This window comes from Borostomias antarcticus, assembly GCF_949987555.1.
Source record: "Borostomias antarcticus genome assembly, chromosome: 24".
In the NCBI taxonomy this organism is placed as follows: Eukaryota; Metazoa; Chordata; class Actinopteri; order Stomiiformes; family Stomiidae; genus Borostomias; species Borostomias antarcticus.
In genome coordinates, this window is record NC_140257.1 from 12,468,045 (window position 1) to 12,495,544 (window position 27,500).

The window sequence follows — 27,500 nt, forward strand, 5'->3', positions numbered from 1 at the left end:
GCTGGGCGGAGGAAAAGATTAGAGGAGAGGAGAGAGGAGGGAGTCAGTCAGAAGGAGGGAAGGCTAAGAAGGTAAATTGTGAGATCAAAACAGGAATTCCAATGAGGACACCTCCGCCCACCTTCCTCCTTCTCTCTCTCTTTCTCTCTCTCTTTCTCTCTCTCTCTCCCTCTCTCTCTCTCCATTTCTTCTCCACCATCACCTCCATCAGCCTCTCGAGCTCATTAAAAGCGTATCCACAGACGCCTATTCCAACCCCCCTGCTCACTCAACCTTTCCCTCACAAGATGTTCCCCAAGAGCGGAGCAGACGGGCAGATACACACACACACGCACGCACGCACACGCGGCCAGCCAAGGTAATGAGATTGCATCAACCGAGCCAGTCTGTTTATTCCCTAGTGCACAGTCAACCTATCCTGCTACAAAGACGCATCACTTGATAGACCAGACCGGCTTTGCTTTTATCACCTCGAGGCTCGTAGGGAGATCGGGGATGCGCTCAGAAGTCGAAAAGAGAGTGAGAAAAACAAAAAGTGAGAAGGCAAGAGCGAGGAGGAGAGGAGAATTGTGTTTATGTACCCAGGGGAGAGGGGGGGGGGGTGACCTCTAAATCATGTCCATCTTTGAAGCGGTCTGAGAAGCCGGCGCGGTTTTCACACCGACCCCCCCTCCCCCCCCCCTCCGGGGATGTTGCCGGCGTCGCGCGCCGTTCCTGAAACGCCTCGACCCAAAATGGACGCCGAGATGAAACGGCCCGTTTGCGGACCCCCGGGAGAGAGGCCCGATCCGGCGGGCTCACGTTCCGTTTCTCTCCGCGCGTCAGTCCGGCCGCGCTCAATAGATCCGTTCCTGCTAGATCAGAAAACCATCTAGCCTATCAGCATTCAGTGAGGAGATACTAGCAGTGGCGGCAGTGGTTTAGGTGTGCCGGCAGCGAGAAGTGACTGTTGTTCGTTCTAAAACAACAATGGCGGCTCCTAAAGAGGTTAGCGTAGATGCTGATGTAGCGTCAGTTGTATCTGAACTGGAGAGAATGTCTTTAGGAGTAAAGAACGGCACTGAAGCCTTTTCTTGGTGGAAAAGATGTTTTCTCTCCTCCCGACTGGCTTCGCTAAGAATTTGAGTTACCCGCGACAGACGGTGATAGACAAATGCTTCATCCAATCACCTGCCTGTATTTTTTAAACGCGACTGCCCTTTTCCAAACAGTTTCCAACGAAGAGTTCCCAGATGTGTGAAACAAACCATCCGGCGCGTCAGTCTAAACCCGTCTGAATACCGATACAAAACCTCCCTCCCTCATCCGTGTCCTGGACGCCCTCCGCTCAGAGAGGCATGGAAGGGTCAAGGGTCAAGTCCCGTAAGGGTCAGCCTCTGTGACCGCCTGAACTAGAGCGATGGAGTACGTGTCTGAGCTGTGCCCCTGAGGGATGAGCGCCGTTTGACCTCTGTGATTGGCTGCCGCCGACCTCTTGACCCCGCCCCTCTCCCCTCTCTCTCCCAGGACTCAACGAGTGCATGCTCAACAACGGCGGCTGCTCCCACATCTGCGCGGATCGACCAATCGGCTACGAGTGCCAGTGTCCCATCGGCTACCAGCTACTCGACAAGAGGACGTGTGGAGGTGAATACTGAGCAAGCATGCACACGCACGCACACACACACACACACACACACACACACACACACACACACACACACACACACACACACACACACACACTGGACTTCACACTGTTCTGTGCCCCTTGAGCACTAACATTATCTGATAGCGCTCAAGAAAAATGTTATCTGTTAAAAGCGAGGACACAATATGTAACATGTTGTCTGTTAAAAGCGACTAATGTGACTTAATGAGCTTTTAAGTAGCAATTTCTCCACAAATTACAGCCATAAAGCTTCTCATTTCACAAATCGTCTATGCGCCAGGAGGTACAAGGTCGTTCCATATATTTATCACCCTGCCTCTCTCTCTCTCTCTCTCTCTCTCTCTCTCTCTCTCTCTCTCTCTCTCTCTCTCTGTCTTGTAGACATAGACGAGTGTGAGAACCCTGGCGCCTGCAGTCAGATCTGTATCAACTACAAGGGGGACTTCAAGTGTGAATGCTACGAGGGCTACGAGATGGACCCGGTCACCAAGACCTGCAAAGCCGAGGGTGAGTGTGAGTTAGACCGGCCCCACACAGCTCTTCTAGGTTCCCCATGGAAGACAGCGTTGCGTCTGACCCAACGGGCTCATCGACGGCCCCGCAGGGGGCTTCAGGAACTGTGGTGTCGACCACAGAGACGCGCTCGCGGTTCGCTCCTCGTTAGATAGCGTGTCACACACCTGGGTCGGCTGCGATGACCACCGCTGTCGCGCAACTCCCAGACTCTGTGGCTTCGGGCCAGAGATGCCAGATTACACCGTTTTTATAAGAACTCTTAGCTTCAGTGTTCATTGACTGTGACAGTTTTCAATGATGTGTTCATTGAGTCAGAATAGTTTAAATGATATTGCATGCCATTCCTGCTAATAATACTACATGTGTCACAGGTAATCCACCCCCACGTGGGCTTGCAATAGCCCTGAAGGAAAATACGATATTTTCGTCAAGAGGTCGATTATTTCTCCTCCCCGAAAAGCTCAGCTTGAAAGCCGTTGTAGAGACGAGACGAGACCGGTTTTCTGTTGACATTTATAAGCTGCCATTTCCTAATTGCTAGGAATGAGTGACTCCACACCCGAACACATAGATAAAACTGGCCCTCGAGCCTTTCCGCTCATTAAATTGGACTAATATCAAAAGCATGGCTGCGTTTGTTGTGAGTGTGTGTGCGTGTGTGTGCGTGCGTGCGAATGTGCGTGTGTGTGCGCGTGTGTGTGTCTACGTTGCGTGTGGCGCAGCAGAGCAGGCAATGGGGGGGGTGAGGTGGACTCAGTGAAGCCTTGCGGAGGGAAAGCCGAAACCACAGTGCAAATTGAAGCAAGCGGGGCGTTCATTACTCCTTAAACACTTCCCCCCCGGCCTTCGGAGGCACTAAGGCGCCAGGAGCTCAGCAGAATGGAGGTGCTCTATTTCGGGGCTAGCCGGGCTTCGCCAGACCCAATTCGCAAAATGCGAAGGGTCTGGAAACTCTCAGTTGCTTTCCGATTCCCAAGGGGCGTAACCGACGGGCGTAGATCACAATGCCTCTGGACGCGATTGGACAGACCTACAACCAATCAGCGAAAATGCCTCTGTTGCGTCATCTTATTAAACCCGCCCCATATTAGATGAGCGGTTGTGATTGGCACGAACCAATCTCGGTTCGAGCGGGTTCAGTTAGAACGGTTGGATGTCCAGACCGATTTGCGGAAGGACGCGGCGTAGGAAACCGCGTACCGCCGCCCCCCGTAGACACAGCTGATAGAATCCGCTGACCTTCTCGCCAAAAAACAATACCGGCTTCAGAACAGCGGGTCAGCCTCCTCCACCCCTCAACCACGTCCGGGAATCTCTCCCCAGAGGCTGACGTCCAGACAGCTTCTGTCTGACCTTCCTCTCGTTCGTTCCGTTTCATGTCTACCGACTTATCAGCTGTCCGTATCGAGCCCCGGCCGCGTGCGCGTCGATGACCCCTCCGCCCGTGTGCCTGCATGATCTAGAACGTACCAGTGACACGCGGACGGGCTGATCGATAAAGAAACTGTCTTCTAATGGCAGATTACTGGGTCCCTGGTCTGGGACGTTTGTCTCCCCGTTAGTATTCGTATTGTCAGTTGGCGTTCGGAATATCGACCTCGTTGTGTCATTGTGCTCTACAGTAACGCACCTGACCTTCAGAGACTAAGCTCGCTGGCTGTGTGTTCTCCTCCCCTCCCCTCTCCTCTCTCCTCATCTCCTCTCCTCCCCTCCCCTCTCCTCTCTCCTCATCTCCTCTCCTATCCTCCCCTCTCCGTTCCTCTCCTATCCTCCCCTCTCATATCCTCTTCCCTCCTCTCCTCTCCTCTCCTCTCCTCTCCTCTCCTCTCCTCTCCTCTCCTCTCCTCTCCTCTCCTCTCCTCTCCTCTCCTCTCCTCTCCTCTCCTCTCCTCTCCTCTCCTCTCCTATCCTATCCTCTCCCCTCATTTCCTCTCCTATCCTCTCCCCTCATCTCCTCTCCTATCCTCTCCCCTCATCTCCTCTCCCCTCATCTCCTCTCTTCTCCCCCCATCTCCTCTCCTAACCTCTCCCCTCATCTCCTCTGCTATCCTCTCCCATCCTTTCCTCTCCTCTCCCCTCATCTCCTCTCTTCTCCCCTCCCCTCCTCTCTCCTATCCTCCCATCATCTCCCCTCCCATCCCCCCTCTCTCTTCTCCCCTCTTCTCCTCCTCCCTCCTCAACCCTCCTCTCTATTCCGTTCCTCTCCTCTCCCCTGCTCCCCTCCAGGGAAGAGCCCCTACCTGCTGTTCACCAACCGGCACGAGATCCGGCGGGTGGACCCGGTGAAGCGTGACCACGCCCTGGTGGTGCCCATCCAGAAGAACGCCGTGGCGCTGGACGTAGACGTGGCCCACAACCGCATGTTCTGGTGCGATCGCTTCCACCGCAAGATCTACAGGTAAAACCTCGAACCCCCGACCCGACCCCTCTGACCCCCGACCCCTCACCCAGGACCCCTCTGACCTCCGACCCCTCACCCAGGACTCCTCTGACCCCCGACCCCTCACCCAGGACCCCTCTGACCCCCGACCCCTCACCCAGGACCCCTCCGACCCCTCACCCAGGACCCCTCTGACCCCCGACCCCTCACCCAGGACCCCTCCAACCCCTCACCCAGGACCCCTCACCCAGGACCCCTCTGACCCCCGACCCCTCACCTAGGACCCCTCTGAGCCCCGACCCCTCACCCAGGATCCCTCTGACCCCCGACCCCTCACCCAGGACCCCTCTGAACGCCCGCCGCCGACGTCCAGGAATGCCACCGCGCGTGAGATCTCGCCCGTCGAACACAAAGAGAGCATCGCCGTCACGGGCGAAGAGATGGAATTTAGGACGTTCTTCTTCCGTCTCTGCCAGTGCGTTCCTGATCGTCCCAGGAGAACGGTCTAATTGGGACCGTGTCCTCTTTGTTAAACAGATCACAGTTCTCTGAGGGGGGGGGGTCTGAAACGGAACCGTCTTCTGTGCAGAGGTGCCTGGCGTTCCGCCCTCGGGCGTCTGGCAGCCCGAACCAAGTCATTAGCGCAGAGGACGCCCCGGGGGGACTGACCACCATGTTGACCCTCTAAACAGACCGGCCTGAGGCCACACTACCACTCGGGTCACTCTTGATCGTCAGCATGCTACTGCTCGTTAGCCGCGGTCATTCAGCGTTTCCGTGCGCGAGCGTGCGTCTATAGTATACATTCGGACCGACGCGTACGGGCGAACGCGTCTTAAAGGACAATGCTCGTTTTTGACAACCTGGACCTTATTTACGACATATTATAAGACGTTTGACTCACCGAGATCACTTTGGTGTAGTTCGGAGGCCTGTAGAAGAAATTTAAAATCCAGCGCGAGCCAGTATATCCATGTAATGGCGGTGGTGGGGGCAACGAGAATGCAGCTTCTAAAAATCTATTTTCTGCCGCGAAACGGTTGTTTTCATCAATCTGTCTTGATGAATCGCTAGTTGTGCTTACATAGAGCATAACTGTTGTGGTTTTCACATGCCATGATTCTTTCGAAACGAAATAGCTTCCTCACTTTCTCCAGCACTACTACTATCGTTGCTCCAGCACGCTGTGCGCATGCGTGCTGGAGCAAGTGAGGCATGTGAAATACCACAACAGGCCTATGCTCTCTATGTAAGCACAACTAGCGACAGACAGACAAGACAGATTGATGAAAACAACCGTTTCGCGGCAGAAAATAGATTTTTAGAAGCTGCATTCTAAGTGCCCCGACCACCGCCATTACATGGATATACTGGCTCGCGCTGGATTTTTCTTCTACATGCCTCCAAACTACACCAAAGTGATCTCGGTGAGTCAAACGTCTTATAATATGTCGTAAATAAGGTCCAGGTTGTCAAAAACAAGCATTGTCCTTTAACGTCTGTACCGGCGCTCGCCTCCCCCAGCGCTCTGATCCACAAGGCCGGTGACCCGGCCCGCCAGCGCACCCTGGTGGACACGGCGCTGCTGTCACCCGAGGGCCTGGCCCTGGACTGGCTCCAGCGCAACCTCTACTGGACCGACTCCGGCGACAAGAGCATCTCGGTGGCGTCGGCGGCCGACGGCGCCAGGAGACGCGTCCTGGTCAGCGCGGAGCTCAGCGAGCCCAGGGGCATCGCCCTGGACCCCCAGCACGGGTGAGCGCTCTGTGGTCTCTCTGTGGTCTCTCTGTGGTCTCTCTCTCTCTGTGGTCTCTCTGCGGTCTCTCTCTCTCTGTGGTCTCTCTGCGGTCTCTCTCTCTGCGGTCTCTCTCTCTGCGGTCTCTCTGCGGTCTCTCTGCAGTCTCTCTGTGGTCTCTCTCTCTCTGCGGTCTCTCTCTCTGCAGTCTCTCTGTGGTCTCTCTGTGGTCTCTCTCTGGTCTCTCTGTGGTCTCTCTGTGGTCTCTCTCTGGTCTCTCTCTGGTCTCTCTGTGGTCTCTCTGCAGTCTCTCTGCGGTCTCTGTGTTGTCTCTCTGTGGTCTCTCTCTGGTCTCTCTGTGGTCTCTCTCTGGTCTCTCTGTGGTCTCTCTCTGTGGTCTCTCTGTGGTCTCTCTGTGGTCTCTCTGTGGTCTCTCTCTCTCTCTCTGTGGTCTCTCTCTGGTCTCTCTGTGGTCTCTCTGTGGTCTCTCTGTGGTCTCTCTGTGGTCTCTCTCTCTCTGTGGTCTCTCTTTGGTGGTGCAGGTTTATGTACTGGTCTGAGTAATACTAACACCAGCTCTGTGGTCTCTCTGTGGTCTCTCTCTCTGTGGTCTCTCCACCGTCTCGCTGCGCTGTTGCAGGTTCATGTACTGGACTGACTGGGGCAGCCGGGCCAAGATAGAGAAGGCGGGCATGAACGGAGTGGACAGACAGGTGCTGGTGTCCGACGCCATCGAGTGGCCCAACGGCATCACCCTGGGTAAGAGGCCGGACCGCCACACGCCCCTCCCACCTAACAACCTCTCATTACCTGAATGTTGGCGGGTGGCGTGCGTTCGTCAGCTGTTTTGGAACTCCGCTGTGGTAGTTCTCACTGGGCTTCACCGACTGGCAAGACTGGCATTGACTGGACTGTGTGTGTGTGTGTGTGTGTGTGTGTGTGTGTGTGTGTGTGTGTGTGTGTGTGTGTGTGTGTGTGTGTGTGTGTGTGTCAGACGTAGCCAACAGGCGCCTGTACTGGGTGGACTCCAAGCTCCACCTCATCTCCAGCGTGGACCTGAACGGAGCCCATCGCAGGACACACCTCTCCTCAGCCCAGACCCTGGGACACCCCTACGCCCTGGCTGTGTTCGAGGTGAGAGAGAGAGCGTGTGTGTGTGTGTGTGTGTGTGTGCGTGTGTGTGTGTGCGCGCGTGTGAGAGAGAGATGCAGTTCGTATCTGTACGTGTTGGAGTCATGCATGAACAATACACCCCAGTCCTCTGCAAGAGTACAGTAAACTATTATTATTATTATTATTATTAGCACCCACTATTTGAGACACTCTGAAGACAGCACACCCTCCCGGTCTTTCAGTCTGACACGCTGGCAGCATGTCCCCGTTATCAGTAACGTGACACACAGAGCGAATTGCCGTTTTGTTTCACGTCGTTCTTCGGTCGGAACAGCCTTTCCAGATCGTCAAATCGCATTTCTTTCAGTCTGACAATTGGAATTGCCAGGCTACATTACCGAGGTGGGGTTACAGTGGATAGAGAGGGAGCCTATAGCTTTTGCGCATACGCTCGCACACACACTCAAACACCATCTCTTTCTTGTCTCTCTATCTCTCTCTCTCTCTCTCTCACACACACACACACACTCACACACACACACTCACACACACACACACAGACTCACACACACACACAAACTGCAGACAGACATGGCGCCACTCTGCCATACTGGCTGGCACACAACCAGATTATAGTTCTACTGCTGGCGATACCCTATCGCCCTCTCACAGTCTGTCTGACGTCAGGAGGTGGTGTGGGTGGGTGTTTGACCTCTGTTTGTTTGTTTGTTTGTTTGTTTGTTTGTCAAGTTTCCAGGTCCTGGAAAGTTGTGTGTTGTCTTGGAGAATTATTTCAACGTTCTCCTATTTTCCTTTAGCTGAGAATGAACTACTAGGCTATCAGAGCTCCCCAAGAAGGAGAACATTGTCATCTTTAGTGTTTTGAATAGGCTGAGCTCGGTTTAGCCTGGAAGCCAGACTATTTTGTTATTTTATGTTATTTTTGCGATTCTGTTTTCCAGTCTGCTCTCGGTTATGTTGTGGAAACTGTGAACATACCTCCAAGTCACATCACATGCACATGCAGTACAGTAGGCTAGCACATGCAGGCTGGATGATATTACACCGAAACTCTGAATAATAATAATAATAATAAACTTTATTTATATAGCACCTTTCAAAACACAGTTACAAGGTGCTTTACAAAACACAGAAGAATAATACACAGAAAATAATGCAAGTTTTCTTTCAAATTCCTGTGTATGTATGAGAGAGCATAGCCTAGATAGTGTGTGTGTGTGTGTGTGTGTGTGCATGTGTGTGTGTATGTATGAGAGAGCATAGCTATATAGTGTGTGTGTGTGCGTGTGTGCATGCGTGCGTGTGTGTGTATGTATGAGAGAGCATAGCTAGAAAGTGTGTGTGTGTGTGTGTGTGTGTGTGTGTGTGTGTGTGTGTGTATGTATGTGTGTGTGTGTGTGTATGTATGTGTGTGTGCACGTGCGCTCAGAGAGAGTGCTAGAGCAGCCCACCTGTCTGTGTGGGGGTTTCAGAGCCAGATGAGACGGTGCAGTAATGACTCAGCCCCCCGGTGGCTCGTTCCTCAGAGAGAGAACCTTAAGAGCAGCGGAGCGGGAGAACGGCCCTCGCTGTGTCGGCGCGTTGAGACGAGGCTTTTATACTGCAGCTCAGTCAAAGTACCCAGCTGCTGGCTTTAATGGGATCAAAATCCCTGTCAGCTGGCGACTAGGGCTGGGTATCGATTCGAATTTCAAGAATCGATTCGATTCCGATTCACAAGGTTCAGAATCGATTATCACGATTCAATTCGATTCGATTCAATATCGATTAGGTTAGTTTGACTAAAACCTTTTTTTTTTGCTGTAACCTTAATTACATGACTGCCAAGTTATGCAACACATCAATACTAGGGCTGGGTATCGATACTGATTTCCAAAAATGAATAAATGAATGAATCATTGAATGAATTAATGAACTATTCATTCCTTCATTTATTCATGAAATAAAAGATCGATTCTGCGATTCATGAATCGTTTCTGAATCATTTGATTCAGAATCAATTCAGAGTCGATGAATCGATTTTTTAAACCCCGCCCTAACGGCGAGGGCCGTCATTGAAGGCCGTTTTAACCGTCCGCGATGAAGACGCCAATCCAGACCCGGAGGACACGAAGAGAGGCTCGCTTTAGTGAATCTATCGTAGCCCGCAAACCCAGGGAGAGTTATATTCTACTTCCAGTTAGCGAGCGTTCGCCTTTTGTAAAACACGCCCCGATTCTGACCGGGGACCGTGGACATACAGTACCGCTTCTATCCCTCTCGCTGATACACACACACACACGCGCGCGCACACACACACACACATCCTTATGACTGTCGCGTGTCGTCTCGCCGCTCTTAGGGGGATTAGGCTGCGGTTTCCACAGCAACCGCCGAGAATATGAGTTCATGTCCGTGGCGTCTTTCAGAGCAGATAAAGACGTTAAATGGTTAACGGGCGAAGAAAAAGACATTTGATTTGTTTTGCAGAGCGTCGCAGGGCAGAGAGACAGCAAATTAACCGCAATTATATAGCAATTACAATGAAGGCCTCTCATTCACACATTCGGTGGCGGCTGCCTTGCGAGGCGCTAGCCTGCTCATTGGGAGCAATTTGGGGGTTCAGCGTCTCGCCCAAGGACACTTCGACATGTGGACAGGAGGAGGCGGGATTCGAACCGCTGTCCCTACGATCACGGGTCGACCCGCTCTACCTCCTGAGCTATACATTTGACGCCATCATCTACCTCCTCCGTAGGGCCTACTCACATCTGGAGAGGACGGCCCAGTTAGAATCATGTTCTTTGACTTTTCAAGTGCCTTCAATACCATCCAGCCCCTGTGGCTGGTTGAGAAGCTCTCAGCCTTGCAGGTGGACCCAGACCTGGTAGGCTGGACTACTGACTACCTCACGGGCAGGCCTCAGTACGTCAGGCTGATAGCCTGTCGGAGGATCAGCAACACAGGTACACCTCAGGGGACAGTACTGTCCCCTTTCCTATTCACCCACCACTGACATCAGCCACAACTCTGGAACGTGTCACCATCAGTGATGACGGCGGCGAAGAGGAGTACAGAGGAGTGGTGAGGGAGTTTGTCGGGTGGGCGGAGGAGAACCACCTCCAGCTCAATACCAGCAAGACCAAGGAGCTGGTGGTGGACCATGGATGTATTATATAAACTGGATACAGCCACTCCATTCACTGGCCGCTATCAACAATGAAGCCCTATTGAACCGCGCCATCTTGGCAAAATTTGTAGTCATTTGACTATTTCCGGTTACTTTTGACTTGCGCAGTTGTGCTTTTCTGGCCTTCCGGTTACTTTTGACTTGCGCAGTTGAGCTTCTCTGGCCGACGCGCGTCCACGAAAAAGTTCACATTTTTTAATGAAAATGACCACAAGACAACCTCCTGTGCATAGTTGAAATGGTAGTGGGATACGGTGATAAACTGGAGTGATCATTTGACAGCAATTATTAGCCTTTTCCAGGAATGGACAGAAATGGGATATTTTTAGAATAACAGGAATTTATTCACATACAATGTAAAGGAGTTGATGTGTAGCATGAAGTTCCTCCCTCCAACCCCCGTTACCATCAGGGGGGAGGAAGTTGAAATGGCGGACTCGTGCAAGTACCTGGTAGTGCATCTGAACAAGAGGCTGGACTGGTCCGACAACACCGAGGCCCTCTACAGGAAAGGGCGGAGCAGACTGTTCTTTCTAAGGAGGCTCAGGTCGTTCGACGTGTGTAACAGAGTGTTGAGGATGTTCTACCAGGCGGTGGTGGCCAGCGCAGTTCCTCGCCTGGCCTGCTGGGGGAGCAGTGCCAAGAAGGGGGATCTAGACAGACTAAACAAGCTGGTGAGGAAGGCCAGCTCTGTGGTGGGGGGGGTGGGGGGGAACTGGACAGCCTGGAGGAGGTGGGAATGAGGAGGATGGGGGACAAGCTGCTGTCCATCATGGAGAACCCCTCTCACCCCCTCTTTGAAGAGCTGAGCCAGAGGAGGAGCTGCTTCAGCCACAGGATGATCCTGCCTAAAATTAAGACTGACAGGTTCAGCAACTCCCTTTGTCCCAGCAGCCATTAAATGGTTTAACAAGTGCCATTAACTTGCACTTTGCACTTTGGCACATGCTCATATTGAGGTATGTATAGTTATGTTTATATTTATGGATCTATATTGAGGGATCTATGGATCGAAGTGTGTATTTATTATTTTTTAGAACTTGAGTATATGTTTATATTTATGGCCTATTATTGTATTTATTATGTATTATGATGCATTATGACTGTAGATTGTATTTTATTTTGGGGCTTATAGAGATGGACGGTAGCCTGTGTTTTAATACTGCACATACTGTGTTATCCTTGCCTATCTACTCCCATACTTTCTGTGTGGCTGTGTATGCTGTCTGTATGCTGCTGAAAGAAATCGAGTTTCCCCTTTGGGGATCAATAAAGGCTACGGTCTCGTATACAGCCGGCCCTGGAGGGAGGGGTCCTGTAGAGCCCCCGCAGACTTCCTGTCGTTTGTCTTGTCCTGAGTGGACAGTCTTGGAATGGCAGTACTGCAAATACTGCATACTGTATTGTCGCAGCAAATTTGAACTAACCTACACTGTACTATATTCCTCCCCACTTCATTCTTCTCCTCTCCTCTCCTCTCCTCTCCTCTCCTCTCCTCTCCTCTCCTCTCCTCTCCTCTCCTCTCCTCTCCTCTCCTCTCCTCTCCTCTCCTCTCCTCTCCTCTCCTCTCCTCTCCTCCTCTCTCCTCCCCTCTCCTCTCCTCTCCTCCCCTCTCCTCCTCTCTCCTCTCTTCCTCCCAGGACCGTATCTATTGGACAGACAGAGAGAGGGAGGCGGTGTTCAGCGCCAACAGACTGACCGGCCAGGACGTCAACACGCTCGCTGAGAACCTCAACGACCCCCACGACATAGTGGTCTTCCACCAGCTCCGGCAGCCGCAAGGTGGGTGTGTGTGTGTGTGTGTGTGTGTGTGTGTGTGTGTGAGCATCGGCATTGGGTGTGCCTGTGCTGCTACACAAGTGTGTCTATCTCTCTCCTATCTCTGTGCTCTCCTGAAATATCTCGCTCCCTAGTCTCATGTCAGACCATCACATTAATTAGTAATTAGTGGACTCGTTAAGGTCGTTAGGGAAATGAAAGCCATGTTAGCATTAAACCTGATGCAACCCTGATCGCGCGTGTGTGTGTGTGTGTGTGTGTGTGTGTGTGTGGTGGGGGGGGGGGGGGTCGTTTCAGGCCCGGACAGCTGCAACCTGGGGGGCGTGGCCAACGGGGGGTGCGACTACCTGTGCCTGAAGGCCCCCCAGATCACGGAGCATTCACCCAAATACACCTGCGCCTGCCCCGACGGACAGGACCTGGGCCCCGACATGAGGGGCTGCATCCCAGGTCAGCACCCGCCTCCACGACCGCCTCGATAGACGGACGGACTCACAGACAGACAGACAGATAGATATATACTTTAACCCTTTGAATACGACCATCTCGCCAGGAAAATGTTACAAATATTTTATTTGAAATCGAATAAAATCTTTTTAAAAATCATTCCAACACTTCCTGAAAGCTGAGAAACTGCGCTTTCTAGTAATATAGGAAAAATCCAATTAATGTTGGCGCTGCACTCACTGTACTAAAAGGGTTAATGATCCCTCTAGGGGGAAATTTGGTGTTTCAGCAATGGAAAAATTACAGCAAGGCTGGAGAATGTAGTAGACAGAGTAGTAAACCTAAAAAAGGAAGAACAGTGACTATATACATCCATATGTACAGCATGTGTACAGTATAGTATAGAAAAGCAGTCGCCCTCTGAGTTGAACCACACAGCTTCGTTCAGGGAGTTGTTGTTGTTGTCGTTTGCATGTACCGTTGTGTACAGTGCGCACACATAGCTACACGTTCCATGGTGTGCCCCCCCCCCCCCCTCTTCTAACCATCTCCCACCCCACAGCGACCCCGCCCGTCGCCAAGGGCTCGTCCCAGGCGGACGCTGTTCCCCGCCTGACCCCGGCCCCCTCCGGTTCGCCGGAGCCCCGGGCCCTCGGGGGCCCCCTCGGCCCCGAGCCCGCGAAGGAGGGGCCGCCCCAGGGAGCCGGCCCCACGCCCGCCGCCAGCGTCATCACCAGCCCCCCGCCGCCGCCGGCGCGGCCGCGACCCGGGCTCAGCAACGTCCTCAAGGACGACAGCAACCTGTCCCAGCACTGTGAGTCACCGTGTGTGTGTGTGTGTGTGTGTGTGTGTGTGTGAGAGAGAGAGAGAGAGAGAGAGAGATAGAGATAGAGAGAGAGTGTGGATGGCGGGGCGGGGGGGGGTCTGTGGAGCTACCGATAGACACTCATTAGAAACGTTCAGGGCCGTAGCGGGTACGATGATGGCGTGCTGTATTTCACTACTGCATCAGAAGTGACCGCCAAAGCGAAACGTCGGAAACCTCGGCCGCCCCCCAGCGGTCACCGGGAAGCGGGAGAGAGAGTCGTGAGCGAGTCGTCCGACGACGCCACAGCTTCTCATGCTTTGTCTCCCGCCCGACGACGGAAAAATAAACTCCCTTTCATAACGGCGCCGTTAAAGCGAGGCATCCGCACGCCGAGCCAAGCGGTCGCGCTCGGCCGGGCGTGGCGAGGGAGACTGATGGCGTCTCGTCCCTGTCGGGAACGGGGGCCGTCCCTGAACCGATGACGCGTGGAAATCGCCTAGGTCAGGTCGACTGTGGGACGCCGCGGTGCGGAGCATGAGTGAATGCGCATGTGTGTGTGTGTGTGTGTGTGTGTGCGTGTGCGTTTGTCCGATGCAGTACAGAGCGACGTGAGGTGACTTTGTACTAACGGAGGCTTTATGGAGATGACAAGCTTTTTTTTTTTTTAACTCTCTCTCCGTTCCCCCCCCCCCCTCTCTCTCTCTCTCTCCATCCCCTCTCTCACCCGCACACATTCTCTCTTTCTTTTTCTCTGTCGCACACACACACACATACACACACACACACACACACTCCTATCCCCGTGTCTCCTCTGTAGCCGGAAGTGAGCATTTCCTCCTGGGGGAGAACCTGACCGTGGCTGTTCTGGGGGTGGTCATCCCCATAGGTGAGTCCTCCGGGGGGCCGGCTTCTCTATTCTTAGTCCCCGCCCCCCCCCCTCACCACCCCCCACCCTCACAACCACCCCCCACCCTCACAACCACCCCACGATCTTGCCGCAGAACGACCGGAGGGCGCGTCCAACTCAGGAGGACTCTTCTGCGCGCGTGTACGTCTGACATTCTGCTAGCCTCAGCCTCGTGAGACAGTCCCAATCTAGCGAGCTCATGTTCCGTGTCTCTCCGCTGACCGGTCCCACCCCTTATCTCGCAGTAGCTTCGACTTTCCTCCGAGAAACTCCACTCTCGTTCTTGTTTAGTCGTTGCTATCGAGTCTATTTCTGCAGCGTCGCACGTATAGCGGAGAACGCTCTGCGGGCGGGAGCAGAGGGGTCGGAGGCAGGGGGGAAAAACGCCTCGGAATAACGAGGTCGCCCCAGACGATTTTAATTAATTAATTAATTAGATTAGATTAATTAATTAATTCGTGTATTTTTTACAGGGACAACGCACGCCAATCGACATTACTGTAAATGTGCCGGTTTTAGCCGGGTAGCCAGTTTCCAGCCGCAGTCTCCGGGCGCGGTGTTACGCGCCGGCCGCGTTTCGCCAAGACCCGCGCGCGCGCAACCCCTTGACTCCGCCCCCCTGCTCCCATGACCCCGCCCACCTCCCTACTCTGTCTCCCGCATGCCCTCTCCGCCCCTCCCGTTTCCCGTCACATTTCATGGCTTTCGCTCGTCCGACCGCATTAACGCTCCCCCCCCCTCCCCCCCCCCGCGCTCTGTGTGTTTAAACGCATGCAGTTCCTATCGTTGCCACAGTGGTGTTCGGCCTGGTGTGCGCCGGCGTCTACCTGGCGTGGCGCAACTGGCGGCGCAACTCCACCAAGAGCATGAACTTCGACAACCCCGTCTACCGCAAGACCACCGGCGAGGGCGAGGAGGACGAGATCCACATCGGACGGACGGACGCCGCCGCCGGCCGCCATCACCACCACCACCACCACCGCCACCCGTACCCCGCGGGCGTGGGCGGCGGGGGCACCTGCCCGCAGTTCATCGCCCTGCCGCTGGGGGGCGGCATGCCCGACCCGGGGACCCACTGGTACGCGGAACAGCCGATGCTCTCCAGCGCCAAGTGACCGATCGGGGGCGGGGTGGGTGGGGGGTGGGGGGGAGGCGTCGTAGACAAGATGGCCGCTCAGGGGGAAGATGGCCGCCCTAGGCCGCACGCACACGCAGCGAGGTCAGGGCTGACCGGCTGTCTGGCCGGACAGACATATCATGTCATCACATCAAGCCAATCAGGTCCATGCCGTGCCAATTTATATATCAGACAACTGTTTAGCTACTGTGTACTATGGTGATACGCTGTGTGGAGTCGGAGTCGGTTGCATTCGAATCCATAAGAATGAAGGGAATCGCTACTCAGCCCATTAGACTCTCTCTACATCTCTACCCAGTTTGAAAGTGTTTCCTCCATTGACCTGAGGTGGAATGGAGAAAATCACAACTATTTTCATCGAATTTGATCAGTTACCATCGAGTCCCATCTGTCTTGTGTCTCAGGATGGAGGTTGGGGGGGGGGGTGTTGATTTGATTTGTCCTTGAGTTTTTTTTTTTTATTTAGTCTCTCTCTTATCCCTGGTGCAGCGTTCCTCTCCGGAGGGGTGGTGTTTTTTTAGGAGAGGAGGAGGAGGAGGAGGAGGAGGAGGAGGAGGAGGAGGAGGAGTGGAACTAGGGCAGTGCCTGTCTTTGTGACGGGACAATCGTTGTCGTTTCATGTCGCCTGTCGTCCGCGTTTTCTCCTTCATCTCACGTGTTCGGGATTTGAGAGGTCGGGATGGGAGGCCGCCCGCGTGTGTGTGTGTGTGTTCTGGTCCGAGGCGCACAGTGGAGGCTGGGGGGGGAGGGGGGGGTCTTGTTTTTGTTGGCGGTTTGGAGGGAAGAGAGGAGCGTTTTTTAAGAAGCTCAGCGGTTTGAGGGAAGCTATAAAAAGCTTCGCTTCTACTCAGTCACACTCAGCCAGTCTCTTTTTCTTCTTCTTCTACTGAGATGAGTCACACTCAGCCAAGCTGTGTTCGGAATCGCTCCCTCGTTCCCTCACTCCCTATTCCCTATATAGGGTTCACCATGTAGTGAACTACCTAGGGAGAAAATGTAGGGTACATGCACTGTTCCCTGCAAATCAAGGTGAATTGTGGGTAATAAATAGTGGACTATATAGGGAACGAATATTCTGTGGAGAATTCGGACACTAAAAAACAAAATGACCGACGCCCTATATAGTGCACTATATAGTGAATAGGGAGCGATTCCGAACACAGCTACAGTCTCTTCTTCTTCTTCTACTGAGATGAGTCACACGCAGCCAGTCTCTTCTTCTTCTTCTTCCGCCGGCTGCGTAGCTTGCGTGGTCGGCACGTGTCACCTGGATTTTATTCCATCCGCATCCTCATCAGCGCACACACACACACACGTGCACGTGCGCCCAAGCTCAGTAGCTCCTCCCCCGAGAGAAGGAACACAGGAGAGCAGGAAACACCAGACACGCATGTATAATCCCTCGCCCCTCCGACAAGCTCTCAACCCCCCTCCTCCAGACAAACACAGCCCTCAACCTGGCGCCCTCGCTCGTCCGACGCCATCGGGCGGTGTCATTCGGGGGGGCAGGGCCCAGCGGGAGGGCGGGGGCTGACGAGAGGCCTGTCAGGTGACCCGGATGCAGGGGGAGACGGGAGCCCGGTCTGACGGTAACGAGGTTCGGGGCGGGGCGGGGTTCCGCTGTCCTGTCGCCGAACACGGCGCTCCCGTTCGCCCCCCCCTCTCTGCCTTCGTCCTCCGTCACGCGCTCCGAATCTCCGGCCGCGCTGTTGTTCTGTGAGATGAAATGAGATGAAATGGGATTTAGAAGGGCCAGGTCAAGGGGAAGTGGAGTAGGGGTCTTTGTGTGTGTGTGTGTGTGTGTGTGTGTGTTTGTGTGTGTGTGTGTGTGCGTGTGAGTGTGTGCATGCGTGCGTGCATATGTCTGTGTGTGTGTGCATTTGCGTGCGTGCATATGTCTGTGTGTGTGTGTGTGTGCATTTGCGTGCGTGCGTGCATATGTCTGTCTGTGTGTGTGTGTGTGTGTGTGTGTGTGTGTGTGTGTGTGTGTGTGTGTGACTGTTCAGGTTCATGCATGTTTCTATTCATCCTCAGCCATATTGGAAACGTTTGTATGCTCTCTGTAGCACAGCCCTCTCAGAATGCCTTCTGTACTGTTGTGATCTGCATGGGAGAATAAACAGTGTTTTCGAGGGTGTGTGTGTGTGTGTATGTGTGTGTGTGTGTGTGTGTGTGTGTGTGTGTGTGTGTGCGTGCGTGCATGTTTGTCAGACCGAATGCACACGAGTACGTTTGAGACCTGACGAGCGTCGAGGGTGCTTTTTGACTCATTGATTTGTAGATATGTTTTCATATTGCAAAAAGTTTTGATAATGTATTATACAGTTCTGTAAAAGAGAAGATGTACATAAGATTTTAGATAACTGAAGGTGTTGACAGTATATTAATTTATTTGTACAAAAGAGCACCACATTCCCCGATTGTAAGAAATATGAATCATTCACCAGTGTTTCGTGTTGTTCTTGACGTGCTGCATTTTATATCTCCTTTCATTTCTTGGTTGAATCCATGTAAAACAAAAGTGTTTTCCTTCCTTCAATTATCTCCACATGATGACCTGGTTTTTGACCTGCGTGTTTATAGAGATGAACTACTGAACATTTGTGCCATTTTGATTTCTGTCACCTCTCTGTAATGTTTTGGACAACTTCTGTACCAACATCTGTATTGAATGCCAAACTGGTGCCACCTTTTTATTTAATGACGTTCTTTTAAATATCTCTATATATTGATATATAAAATTGGACTGAAAATCTCCTTTGTACCTCTCGTTTTTAATTGCTCCTCTCAACATTGGTGTTGGATGACCTGAGCTCTGTGTAATGAGATGAACACATGGAAGAGCTGTGACTGAAATAATCTCATTAGCATGCGTTTGGACAGGAAATTAAATTATGCAATAGGTATTTTTATAAAAGCAGCAGCCCTGCTGTGGGTGTACAGACATGCGTCACAGATGCTCGTGCCCCAGACGACACGTTTAGTCAGAATGGCGTGAAAACTGCCCACTGTGGCCAGTTAGGGGGGGGAAGGAGCACACACACACACACACCCGACAACACACAGCTGGGCTGACTACCCGCCAGGCTAACACTTTATATTCAAGTCTGTGTAATAAACGTTAGTTAATAGGTATTAAGGTCCTTATAAGATGCTTATTAACATGAATATGTGTTAATAAGATAGTGTTACCCAGGCCAGTCTATCAGTATACACTGTAAATATACAGTACCATACACACGTGGTATTGGTAATACTACTCGTATGTAGCCTACTTGGCCCAAGTGTGGTATGAATATGAATGCATGATATACTCGTTTTCTCCTTCACCTCACGTGTTCGGCAAGAGAGGCGTCGGCGTGTTCCGAGGTCGGGATGGGAGGCCGCCGAGGTCGGGATGGGAGGCCGCCCGCGTGTGTGTGTGTGTGTGTGTGTGTGTGTGTGTGTGTTCTGGTCCGAGGCGCACAGTGGAGGGGGGGGGAGGTCTTGTTTTTGTTGGCGGTTTGGAGGGAAGAGAGGAGCGTTTTTTAAGAAGCTCAGTGGTTTGTTATTATATACTCGTGAATACATGTTAAGTATTTGCAGACATTTCGGACATGCACTCTTACCCAGCGGTGAAAGAGTGTGTCAGACCTGCAGACGTGTGTGTTGTGCTGTTTAGGATCGGACGGAGAGAGAGTGAGAGGCTGTGATGGATCCCCAGCAGGGACCTCTAGGGAGACGTGTAGCGTCGCTGGAGATGAATCAGGCTCCCCCGTCTGTCTGGACGCCCGGGTCCCTCAACGTCCTCTCATTTCACACACGCCATCTCACAACTCCCAGCCCCTCACAGGTCTACGCTAAAACTCCCCCCTGATTCATAATGGATGACTGAGACTTTCTATCACATGAGAAGTACAGGTGAATGTACGTGTTGGAGGGCTCGCACATGATGGCGCAGCGGGATGAGTGTGTTCATATATGCATGGCTCACTACAAAGGGATTCTATCTAATCCTAGACATACTGTTGTCTGATTTTTTTCACAGGCAATTAACAATAAAGAAAAGTGGAGAAGCACTGCCACCTGCTGGACAAAATAATACACACACACACAGTGTATATACCTGTATATATGTATATATATATATATATATATATATGTATGGTAGGATAAGGTATAGCATATATTGAATATATGTGGGACACTGGGACATCCACATACATAGAACAGTAATCACCAGACATTTTTATTAAAAACATCCACATGTCAAATATCTTGGTTGGTTAAGGATAATGAATACTGAATCAGTGATCAGTAGAGAAAGTATAGTTTGTCTATAGAGAACAGGTGATACTAGCTTAATCTCTTTACTGTAGCCTACCGCATACCTTCACTGTCATCTGGCATGCAACATAAGAATTATTGATAATAATCTATATACAGGAAAGCACATGTACCATAAAGGTGAACGGACTACAATTATCCTCGCTAATAGAAAAGCCCCAGAGCAAAGAACGCAGATGAATGTCACCAACCGTAAAACATTATAGTACAGTAGGCCTACAGTACCTCGTGTTTTTAATCAGATTGTATAATTGCTTTCCCCGTTGCATATAAGGTAAAGCCTTCAGAGCTGAGCTGCAATCTAGACACGCAGCATTGACACACACACACACACGTTCAAAGAATAGACTGACACACTGAAAAACTATGTAACGACTTTGACACACTCAAAGGACTTTGGCAGACTCATACGTTTTAGGTTGACAGCATTGATCTGCACTACAATCCAGTCAGCGATACTAGTAGCTACACTCTGGTCCAGCGTGTCCCTCTCGGCTAATACACACACACCTTCACTCCAGTACTCCACAACAAACAACACAGCATCCTGTCCTAAAGAGCACGAGCTTCCAGCATGGTTTCATGTGTGTGTGTGTGTGTGTGTGTGTGTGTGTGTGTGTGTGTGTGTGTCGTCGGTATCAGAGTCCCCTGGCCTTGACATGGGCCTGTAGCAGAGCAGCAGTGTCGCTGTGGGAGCCCTGCAGAGCAATGGAGAGAGCCGTACGCCCACCCTGGAGAGAGAGAGAGAGAGAGAGAGAGGGCAGGTGAGAGAGGGCAGGAGAGAGAGAGAGCAGGAGAGAGAGAGAGAGGACAGGAGAGAGAGAGAACAGGAGAGAGAGAGAGGGGGCAGGAGAGAGAGAGAGAGAGAGAGGGCAGGAGAGAGAGGGCAGGAGAGAGAAAGCAGGAGAGAGAGAGAGAGAGAAAGCAGGAGAGAGAGAGAGCAGGAGAGAGAGAGAGAGCAGGAGAGAGAGAGAGCAGGAAAGTTTAAACACTGGCTGTAAACTCAACAGGTATACAGTATAAATGACCCAGTTGGACACAGTGGTGTGCTGAGTCCAGCTGTAGGCTACTCTACTCTCGCAGGTCTAGTGCACGGTGGCTGAGACGCTCTACGCTGATGCCCAACACAAGTAGTGAAAGGATGTTTTGAGTACATTCTTGAGTGGGCAGAACATGAAGACAGTTGAATTAGTGGAATGTGTCGTGTCAGTGTACAGTAGGAGGCTGCCCCCTTACAGTTGTGTATTCCTGTCCACTACTCAGTGATGAAGATTATAATCTATACACAGAGTAAAGGATTTTATCCTCCTCTCTCTTTCTGCTCATTTACTGCTCCGCAGAGATAAAACCGTGTTGGCGGATTAGCCGAGCGGAGTCTTCGACAACAAAAGGCCTGATTAATCCTCAGGAGAGGGCTCAGTTCTGACTAAGCCCTCACCCAGTCCACTCGCCTCCTTAACGTACTTGGGCTCACAGCTGCCTAAGCTGCTCTTTCAAACGAGACACTCATTTCGAGAGAACCTAGCGTCGGGCCTGTCGTCTGAATAGGCTACTTATTTCCCAATCCATTTCCGCTCTTGTCCACTAGGTGGCGTGTGATGAGCTGGGTTGAGAGGCGGGGGAGGGGGAGGGGAGGGGTAGGGGGCGGGGGCTCAACTTCAGCGCCGGCGTTTCGGCGTGTCCTACCCTGTCGGCCAGGCTGACGTCACAGTGGGCCCTGTCCAGCAGCAGGCGGGCGATGTGGGTGTACCCCCTCTCGCTGGCGCACATGAGCGCCGTGGTCCCCTGGCGGTCCTGGACGTTGGGGTCGGCCCCCCGGCTGAGCAGCATGCGCACCATCACCACCCGGCCGTGTCTGACCGCCAGCAGCAGCGCGCTCTGACCCGCCTGCCGGGAGAGACGGGAGACGGACACATTCCCTTCTGCTTTGTGCGTCTGTGGCTTAAAATAGTCTGTTTTATGGGCCGGCCACACACACGCTGGGCCGCTGTGAGAGGAGATACTGACGGGCAATAATTGAAATGTTGTGTTAAATGGCATTGCACATTGTGTGTGTGTGTGTGTGTGTGTGTGTGTGTGTGTGTGTGTGTACCTGGCTGGAGCGAGCGTTGACGTCGCCCAGCTCCATGAGCCTGTGGACCACCTCCATGTCCCCGGGGCCGCTAGGGGCCGTCAGCGAGGCCAGCATCACCGCCGTGTAGCCCGCCTTGTTCTGGAGGTCCACCTCGCACACTCCTGTGGAGAGAGAGGCCACACACACACACACACACACACAAACACACACATTCCGGAACATAATGGTTTAGAGTTAACCATGTGAGAGCTCAATGTTTGGTGTATATTTGCTCAGAAATGTGCTATTGGTGTGGATAGTTTAGGCTCTCTATTATCCCAGATTGCTCATTTGTGTTTAATAACACACACACTCTCTCTCTCTCTCTCTCTCTCACACACACACACACACTCTCAGCGTTACCTGTCTGCAGCAGCAGGCTGACGATGGAGTAGTTGGAGTGAGACACGCTGTAGTGCAGGGCCGTGTTGCCGTTGTCGTCGGCCAGGTTGACCAGGAAGGGCAGCAGAGAGGGCGTGGCCGTCCTCACCTCCCTCAGGTGCACGGACACCCCGCTGGACACAGAGTCCTCCTCGGCCGCCACCTTGAACCAGTTCTGGAACAGCACCACCAGGGCCCGCCTCTGGAAGGCAAAGAGACCCAGATCAGAATAGGAACGGGGGAGAGGTCGACCGCCGTGTCATGTCGGATTGTGACTCTCCGTTTGATTTTAATTGGGCGCAGGGCGAGCTGATCCCAGATCTGTTGACAGGTCGGGGCGGTGCGTACCATCTCGTCGTTGGGGTTGTCCATGTTGTCCATGTGGTCTTTGAGGAACTGGCAGGCGGCCATGAACTCCCCGCTGACCGACTCCCTGAGGAGACATTCCCGGGAGAATAGAATGATCACAAACAACGTACAGACCGGCGCTGAAATGAAGAGAGGATGATAGAGGCCGAGTGTCTGACACCCCCTCACCCGCCGGGAGGCTCCCGTCTGGGGTCGGCGTGGGAGGCCGGGCCCCCCTCCTCCGTCTGGTCTTCCGGGCCCTCCGTGGTTTTCTCTGGAGGTCCTCCGGCCTCAGCGGTCACACCCCTGTCTGTCTGCTCCGCCCCTCCGGCGGTCTGCTCCGTAGACGCTCTTCCCCCCGCACGTCTCGCCACGCTCCCCGCCTCCCCGTGACCTCGGCTTCTCTCATGGTCGCCGCCCTCCCCGACCAGCGGCTCAACCCGCGCTGTTTCGCATCTGAACGGAAAAAAAAAAAGTCGGCAACTTTTGAAGGAGGGTGGGACATTTGTGTTCGACGGCATTCAAACTCATGCAGATAAATGTTTTGTTTTTTGGGGGGGGGGGTCAAAGCCAAAGCAAGACAAAAAAAACATGTACAAAAACAACTGTAGCACACTGCCAAGGGAGGTTGTTGGGGTTAGCCACAGATTGGTTTTGAAGTTACGAGGACGCTAAGGTTAGTTAGCAAACATCACATGGCTGGTCACTAACCCCTCATTAACACCAGCAAAGTGCAGGTTCTTTGACGTTCTGACGTTCCCGTTCCTCTTCATGATAGATTTGGGGCCTACCATGTGGACGAGACAGAGGCAGATCTTACCGCTTTGAGCATCATCTATATATAAATGCAATGTATGATTATAATACTAGTAGGTTGCCATTGTTATATTTAAAGGTAGTGCTTATACTGCAGCTGTTTAACCATTCAAAGGGAGGATGCATTTCTTTACCACCATGATTCAAGTTCACTCCTGAAAAAATATACATTACTAGCAACTGTAATGCCTTATATTCTATTCTAGTCTGATATTCTTAAGCTTCTTAAGTCTTCTTAAGAGTTTGTGAATGGAACTTAGTTCCTGCAATGATAGTTGCATCGTAATTCTGACAAACGACCCAGACTCTTTAGTGACCGTCAGGGGACGTTGTGGCTCCAGCGTTCGTCTTTAGGGGGCTGAGGCAGGACATTCCAACAGGGTGAGGACAAAACCGTCCACGACAGAAAACAAACAGCGAGGAGGAGTCCCAGTCATCAATAAACATCCACCGTGTATAAAAGCCAAACCAACTTCAACCATCAATTTACACTGAATAGTTAATTGCGGGTCTCAATTTGACGGGGGAAAACCAAGTTGTCCGAAAAAGATGTGTTGTTTTTTTTTACACGGCAAATGGAATTTGTTTGCAATGAATTCTTCTGCATTGACTTACAGTATGAGACCCAAGCTCCCTTGTTTTACTAAGCATAGCGCCGAGCTATGAAGGAAATGTGCTGATGTCAAGTGAACGGGATTTCAATAACATTTGGAGATGGATTGGATTACTGTATTGAAATTCCAATGAGTTGGGATGATGTGAAAGACATTAAAGAGTCCATTTTGCTTGAGCCTGAGACGTCACACTCTTTAAAGTATAGTATAGTATAGTATAGTAGAGTATAGTATAGTATAGTAGAGTATTGTATTTCAACTTAAAAGCATGTTCCCCCAGATGGAGAGAGAAGACAGACAGAACTGTACCTCCGTGATGGAGGGCGTCTCCCACAGCTTCTCCGTGGGAGTAGTAGCAGGACAGGGTGTGGACCAGGCCCATCATCTCCTGCTGGAGGGACGTGACTTTGGGGTCGGGGTGCTCCGGGGCCCTGCCCCCCTCCGCCTCTCCCCCCGTGCACAGCAGGACCCACTGCTGCTCCAGGAGTCTCCGGATCCTCCCCACGTGGCGGGCCGGGTCCAGCCCGCCGGCGGGGGCCTCCTCCTGGGGAGAGCATCCTGTGGAGAGCCCCTCCTTGTCCTCGTCGTCCATCTCAACGCTAGAGTCCGGTTGACCTCTATGTCTTCCCGGTCCGTCTATAGCAGTGGTCGGTACGTCGGTGGACGCAGGACCCCCTAGGTTCAGCCCGCCCGCGGCGGACTGGCCCTCATCCAGCGAGCTCGCCGAGGCGGGACGTCTCTCCGCCTCCCCGTCTCGGTGCGCCCGGGCGCCGGTCAGCTCGGCCAGCCTCTCCTCCTTCCTGCGGCTCTCGTCCAGCTGCTCCCGGAGCAGCGCTCGGGCCCTCTGGAGCCCCAGGCCGCTCTCGTGGAGCTTCTGCTCCAGCGCCGCCACCTTGGCCTGGAGCGACGTCACCGTCAGCAGCTCGTCCAGGTCGGTGCTCGTTCTCCACCCGTGGCTGGCGTCGCGCTCGTCCCCCGCCTCCGCCACGCCGCCGCGGCTCTCGCTCTCCTGCCTGGGCCTCTTGAGGTCGGAGGTCGCGTAGGAGGGTTCTTTGGCGCCGTTAGCGGAGGCGTGCGCCGTGGGCCGGGGGGCGAGGCCCAGGCGTAGCCTCTCCCTCTCCTCCTGGAGGATGAGGATCTGAGCCCGGAGCTCCGGAATAACGCGTGCCTCCGTCTCCAGCTCGCCCACGCGCTCCAGGGCGTCGCTGAGGAGCCGCAACGTCCCGGAGAAATCGCGGCCGGCGGGGCCGCCGTCCGACGGGCGGTCGGGGGGGTCGAAGACGTCCTCGGAGGACGCGTCCCTCCCTCCCAGGCGGTCCCGGGAGCTCCGCAGACTGGCGGCGTCCTCCGTGGACTCTGAGCCTTTCCTCAGGAGGACGGTGAGCGGAAGGCTAGAGGCCCTGAGGAGGTGTGGCCTGATGTGCTCGCCCAGAGGCTGCTCGTCGAAAGCCCTGATGCTGGCCTCCATCTCGGCCCGAGACCCCAACGCGGCGGGGGAGGCCGGGTCCCTGCCGTCGAAGGCCCAGGCGCCGTAGCCCTGCTGCCGGGCGTCCGAGGGCCGCGACCTGGCGGCCAGGGCCCCGGTGGACCCCCAGGGGCTGGGCCGCCAGCCGTTCCCGGAGAGGTTGAGGTGTCGGGGGAGGGTACTGGCCCGTGGCGCCCGGCTCCGGCGCTGGATGGGGACCCTCTTGATGGTGTTGCCCTTCTCGATGTCGTCCACGTACTTGAGGAAGTCCAGGTCCAGACGGAAGCCGTATGGCGTCTCGACCGAGTACGGAGGCTTCCCCCTCAGCCCGTTCTCCGTCGCACTGGGGGATACGCCATTTCCTATGGAAGGAACAGGACAACCTCAATAATGGTAGCAGTTTAATGCAGTGGCATTGTTGTAATAGTGAATAGATAGATAAATAGATCAATACAGACAGACAGACAGACAGACAGACAGACAGGTAGGTAGATAGATAGATAGATAGATAGATAGATAGATAGATAGATAGATAGATAGATAGATAGATAGATAGATAGATAAACTTCAGACCTCAGAAATCTTTCAGAGGGTTTTTACCGTTTGATTTTTCCATTGTTCGCAGTCTGCAGATGTGAGCAGTATTCGTTGTCACATTATCAGATTATCTCTACCTGATCCCTGAGAAGAAAACAGAACGATTATGATATTAGTAGGAAAAAAGCTGGGCTTAGGTCATATAAAAAAAGAACTGCAAATGTGGTCGTTATGTAAGTTTAGGTTACTTTTTGTTTACTTCCTGCTGTGTGCTGAATGTGGTTCTGGTCTCTCAATTCATATGGAATTGCGGATCAGCTCTGGTATTTCTCAATGAGGATTCCCTCTTCATTTAAGGAGGGGGCAGATTTTAAACTTGGGCAGATCACACTCGTGCATCAATCTCATTCATAAATGTTCAGTGTCTCCTCTCTCCTCAACTACGCCCTGTCTCTGTTTCTCTCTCTCTGTCTCTCTCTCTCTCTGTGAGCCAAACACACAAACAAGCACCCACTCCATCCTCCTTCAGCCTTCCATCCCAGTGAGCGCTACAGGCTGCTAGCGTGGACCAGCGGCAACCCTGATGTTCTTCTGATTATACCCCTCCAGTCCAGAGAGAGGTCTCAAAATAACCTCCTAGACTGTTAAGGCCAGTCGCCATGGCCAATGGAACCAAACACACTCCTACAGACAGAAATACAGGCAACCATTGTTGTGACTCACTCCTCTCTCTCTCTCTCTCTGGCTCCCACAGCTCATAATTCTCTCATGTCTTTCTTACCTTTCTCTCTCTCTCTCTCTCTCTCTCTCTCTCTCTCTCCTAAAAACCCTCTGAACTTCGTTCTACCCTGCTTTTTCTCCCCCTTTTTCTCTGTCCTGTCGTGATCACTTGGCTTCGCGGCAGCTTTCTGTCATTTGGAAGCGCCGCAGCGGCAGCCACAGCCCCAAACAATGCGAGCTATGCAGCCGACAGACGAACCCCAGCACAGCCGCTCTGGGAATGAGACCTCTCACACACGCTGACATGAACAGCAGCAACAGGCACGCAGACACACACACACAGAGAGAGAGACATACATGCACACACTTTACATAATGCACAGGCACATTACCACACACGTATACATGTTCAAAATGTACATACTGTACAATTATGCAGACTCTTTAGGAGATACAGTATGTACTTAACGTCTGTTGCCCGTGGTATGTACCGCTGCACCTCTTGCCCATAAACAT

General features: G+C 52.8%; 2 protein-coding genes across 3 annotated transcripts in view; one reads left to right on the forward strand and one right to left on the reverse strand.

Moving 5' to 3' along the window:
* LOC311325544 (low-density lipoprotein receptor-related protein 8-like) overlaps nucleotides 1-15,641 on the forward strand; it is a gene marked incomplete at both ends in the record, with an annotated part of 57,136 nt that extends 41,495 nt beyond the window's left edge. The window contains 11 exons of the mRNA XM_084458261.1: nucleotides 1,507-1,626; nucleotides 2,033-2,158; nucleotides 4,394-4,565; nucleotides 6,072-6,302; nucleotides 6,923-7,041; nucleotides 7,277-7,416; nucleotides 12,226-12,367; nucleotides 12,662-12,814; nucleotides 13,374-13,625; nucleotides 14,437-14,505; nucleotides 15,304-15,641. Coding sequence (XP_084314387.1) covers nucleotides 1,507-1,626; nucleotides 2,033-2,158; nucleotides 4,394-4,565; nucleotides 6,072-6,302; nucleotides 6,923-7,041; nucleotides 7,277-7,416; nucleotides 12,226-12,367; nucleotides 12,662-12,814; nucleotides 13,374-13,625; nucleotides 14,437-14,505; nucleotides 15,304-15,641 — 1,862 coding nt within the window. The remainder of the gene's footprint in view (nucleotides 1-1,506; nucleotides 1,627-2,032; nucleotides 2,159-4,393; nucleotides 4,566-6,071; nucleotides 6,303-6,922; nucleotides 7,042-7,276; nucleotides 7,417-12,225; nucleotides 12,368-12,661; nucleotides 12,815-13,373; nucleotides 13,626-14,436; nucleotides 14,506-15,303) is intronic.
* A 4,295-nt stretch (nucleotides 15,642-19,936) lies between these two features.
* Nucleotides 19,937-27,500, reverse strand: part of LOC311325408 (KN motif and ankyrin repeat domain-containing protein 4-like) — a 10,036-nt gene continuing 2,472 nt past the window's right edge. Inside the window, exons 2-10 of one of the 2 annotated variants that reach the window (XM_084458100.1) lie at nucleotides 26,328-26,408; nucleotides 24,572-26,089; nucleotides 23,544-23,619; nucleotides 23,022-23,288; nucleotides 22,833-22,917; nucleotides 22,467-22,686; nucleotides 22,083-22,225; nucleotides 21,677-21,877; nucleotides 19,937-20,721 (exon numbers count right to left, since the gene is read on the reverse strand). In XM_084458100.1, coding sequence (XP_084314226.1) covers nucleotides 20,629-20,721; nucleotides 21,677-21,877; nucleotides 22,083-22,225; nucleotides 22,467-22,686; nucleotides 22,833-22,917; nucleotides 23,022-23,288; nucleotides 23,544-23,619; nucleotides 24,572-26,089; nucleotides 26,328-26,343 — 2,619 coding nt within the window. In that variant the 5' untranslated portion in view covers nucleotides 26,344-26,408 and the 3' untranslated portion in view covers nucleotides 19,937-20,628. Of the gene's footprint in view, nucleotides 20,722-21,676; nucleotides 21,878-22,082; nucleotides 22,226-22,466; nucleotides 22,687-22,832; nucleotides 22,918-23,021; nucleotides 23,289-23,543; nucleotides 23,620-24,571; nucleotides 26,090-26,327; nucleotides 26,409-27,500 lie in introns of those variants that run through there. The other variant, XR_014631010.1, reaches the window with a different exon arrangement.